Here is a 3515-nt window from a genome sequence, read left to right on the forward strand (position 1 = left end):
CCTTGGGACAATATTGGTCCTGCCCTATGGGTCACATAGACAGGAAAATTTATTTTCTTATACAATGTATGTATTCTTATGTTAAGTTACAAATCCCAGATCTCAGTTATTTGGCATGTATAATTACATAGAAGAACCCTGATATTTTTCACTGATATTAAAAAAAATGGCTATGCCCATCGGGTTGGTGGGGGGATGGGTAGGTCTGGTACTGTTTACATGTTCACAGATTTATACAGAATACATGTATGTTTTAAAAGTCTTTTCTTCCAATATAAAACATGCAGAGCATACATTTTTGGCATGTATCATCACTTTGTAAAAGTGGATTTATCAATTTTTTGATGGATGTTTGTGCGAGTATTGAGATGTTATAAATGTAAAGGGAGGTAATAAAAACGAAGAAAATTATGTGTACGCATAGTATTTTGATTTTTTTAATTATTTTGCAGGCATAATATTTTTTGCTTTTGAATTTCTGGTGTAATATTATTTATTTGTTCTTTTAATTTTTTATCATTTAAAAAGCAAAATTATTTGTTTTCAGTTAGTATAAATTAAACTGCTGCTTATTGATAATTGAAATAAAAAATGTTTTTGATAAATATTATAAATGGATATCCTCTTTGTTTAAAGATCCTGTAACACAATTTTTTCATGGTTTTATTTCATAAATATGATGCTCAAATTAAGATTTGTCAATATTGTAAGTTCCAATAAGCATTATTTATAAAGATATTACCCAATTTAACATTTCATGTAAATAAAGGGAGGTAATTAGAAATTTATTTTCTATAAATTCTAGGTCAAATTTTCCAATAAGAAAAGAATGCATGTAATTAATTGATTCAATATAATGTGCACAAATATTTGCAGTACACATTTTACATATTCTTCGATGTTCGAAAATTGTTTAATTTGCATAATTATATACTATATAATATTTTGCAAGTGTGGTATTCACACAGTAACAATATCAGTCACAAAACATACAGGATCTTTAAAGCAGTACGCCTCCAGACTCATGCTTATTTTCGTGAAAATTTGAAAATGTTTTTAACAGTATAGTATTGTAATGTTACCAAAATAATGCAATTTACAAATTATCAATGGCACTTACAACCCATGTAAATTACCATATAGAGGTCAAAATATGCAAAAACTAGCCTTTACTGCATTAGTAAAACAGAAAAAATAAAGTTATAAATACTGAAAAATCGGTCACTAATCGCACTTAACATGTAAATTATTACTAGAATTTGAAATCTTTATACTTTTCCTAAAATCTTAATACATTTTCCTCAGGTTTGATTTTATCAAAATATTTTTGCTCATCTGGAGACGTGCAGCTTTAAACATTGTTTTGACAACTTGAAATTTTATTTACTTAAAAGAAATTTGCATTAGGGCATATACTGCCACGATATGCGGTGCTCTTGTTACATGTAATTTTGAGAAAAAAAACTTGTCAGAGTCTTTTCATGTTTTTTTTATTACCAATTATCAAAATTAAAATACAGTAGTTAGTTATGTATGTAAGAAAAAGTAGTTTGTAACGTTAGTCACTGTCTGTGTCACTCTCTGTGTCACTGTCTGTGTCTGTGTCTTTTTCTTCTTGTTCTTCTGTGTCACTGTCTGTGTCTTCTTCTTCTTCTCGTTCTTCTATGTAAAACTCACATGAAAAATGATTTTTCCTCAATTTTGGATGCTTCGCTAATACAAATTTGTTCATTGTTTGACATTCACCAGTAGTTAAATCTCTGCATGTTGTGTTAAGATTTTCAAAGTCTGAAGTATAGATCTCATCGTCGTCTACCACAATTGTCAGAGGCATTTTCCAATTTTCATCTTTGAAGATATTTTGCACTTTCCTATCAGTTGCCATAGTCACAATGCAGTTTGCCTTTCTGTCAGAGACACAGATCAGTTGCTTTTCATCATGGAAAGATATATAAGCTGGTTGTTGGAACAACTGCTCACCTGCTTGATCTTTTATATAACATTGGATTATTGTTCCTGTTGTATTCAGAATTAAAACTTGTGCAGGTTTACTGCAAGTCATATATAGCTTGTCCTCTGCAAAGTGTATTCCCTCACATCTAGCATCAACATTGATTTCTTCTCCTTCTGTAATGTTTTCATCTTCAACAGACATGATTTTGATTTTATTTTCATTTGGCAATGTTAATGCAAACTTGTTATCACCAGTAACTGCAATATCCCATGGACATGATGATAATTCTCTCTCCGTTACCAACTTCTTCTTATCTACTGAATATAACCTTACACGATTGTAAATTGTATCTAGTATGATTACATTTTCATCTGATATTAGGCATCCTCTTGGCATTCCATATTCAGGATAGTTTCCATAGAAACCTTTCAGATCCTCTCCTGATTCTTCTTCCTTTTGTACACACAGTTCACCAAGAGCATTCACATTTTTCAGCATACTGGTCAGGAACTTGTTTGGAATGAAACAATATTTGTCCACTTTGTTTTCTTTTTGTATATCTGCCACTTTTTGTTCAAGAGAGTTCAGTTTTTCTTGATTTTTCTTTAATGCAATGAATAGCTGTTTGCTTTGTTTAGTTTCCTCCAGTATATGAAAATCTTCTCTCAGTTTATCTAGAACATTTTTTGTATTATTGGCTGAATCTTCAACTTTTTTCAGTTTTCTTACTTCATTGTTCTCTTTTTCCTCAGCTTCTTTTGCAAGTTCCTGCTTCTGCAACTCAAACTGCATGTTGATTTTCTGCTGTAGCTTTTTGATTTCAGAAAGAGCCATTTCTCTGCAAGATCTACTTATTGCTATGTTTTCTCTTGCAGTTTTTATTTGATCCTCTAGGTTTGTCTTGGCTGTCGTCATTCTTGTACAGAAATGTTTGTAAGCAGATGATAGTTCCACATCCTTATCTATATCTGTGAGGGTGCAGATTTCAAGGCATGGTTTGTGGTGTATGATCATACAAGAGCTGCAGCCAACTGTGTCATGTGTTTTACAGTAATATTTTATCATCTCTCCCTCATGATGTGAACATGTTTCAGAGAGACTTTCACCAACCTTTCTCTTTGGCATTTCTGACTTCCTAGCAATTTGTGATGTTTCATCGGTTTAGGAAGGCAATGATACTTAAAGCATTGATCACAAAGTAATGCTGGCATTCCACACAGAATCCTTCTGCTTCCTTTTTCTTCCATCTTGGTAACAAGGGTCACAAAAAATAAAAAGGCACTTGTTACTTCCTTGTTTGGTTGATTTGTAAGTCTGTAAGTTTCCCAGGTACACTGTCAGCCATCTTGTTTATGTAAACTCTGTCTTAAATATGTTTTTAAGTTTTTTTTATATTTAAACTTCACTTTTATTTGAAATAGAATCTGTCACATTTTATTATCCACTTTTATTTCCTGTTTCCTGAGCTGACTATATTGAAATCATAATCGTTTATGTTGGCTGTTGTAGGAGATACAAATGCGTCCGATTTACATGAAATTGACGTACATACATACAAATA

At 31.6% G+C, this 3515-nt stretch overlaps 1 protein-coding gene across 1 annotated transcript; it reads right to left on the reverse strand.

The window, feature by feature from the left end:
* Positions 1-1558: 1558 nt before the first annotated feature.
* On the reverse strand, positions 1559-3079 carry LOC132741174 (uncharacterized). Its single transcript, XM_060729287.1, has one exon. It carries the CDS (start codon positions 3077-3079, stop codon positions 1559-1561), a length of 1521 nt encoding a protein of 506 aa, XP_060585270.1.
* Positions 3080-3515: the final 436 nt, after the last annotated feature.

Source organism: Ruditapes philippinarum, unplaced genomic scaffold (genome assembly GCF_026571515.1).
Source record: "Ruditapes philippinarum isolate M1 unplaced genomic scaffold, ASM2657151v2 ctg3507_1_1_1_1, whole genome shotgun sequence".
NCBI classification, from domain to species: Eukaryota; Metazoa; Mollusca; class Bivalvia; order Venerida; family Veneridae; genus Ruditapes; species Ruditapes philippinarum.

Bases quoted from the DNA above. Each gene is read 5' to 3' on its own strand.
- LOC132741174 (XM_060729287.1), bottom strand. From the start codon at position 3,079: ATGCCAAAGAGAAAGGTTGGTGAAAGTCTCTCTGAAACATGTTCACAT.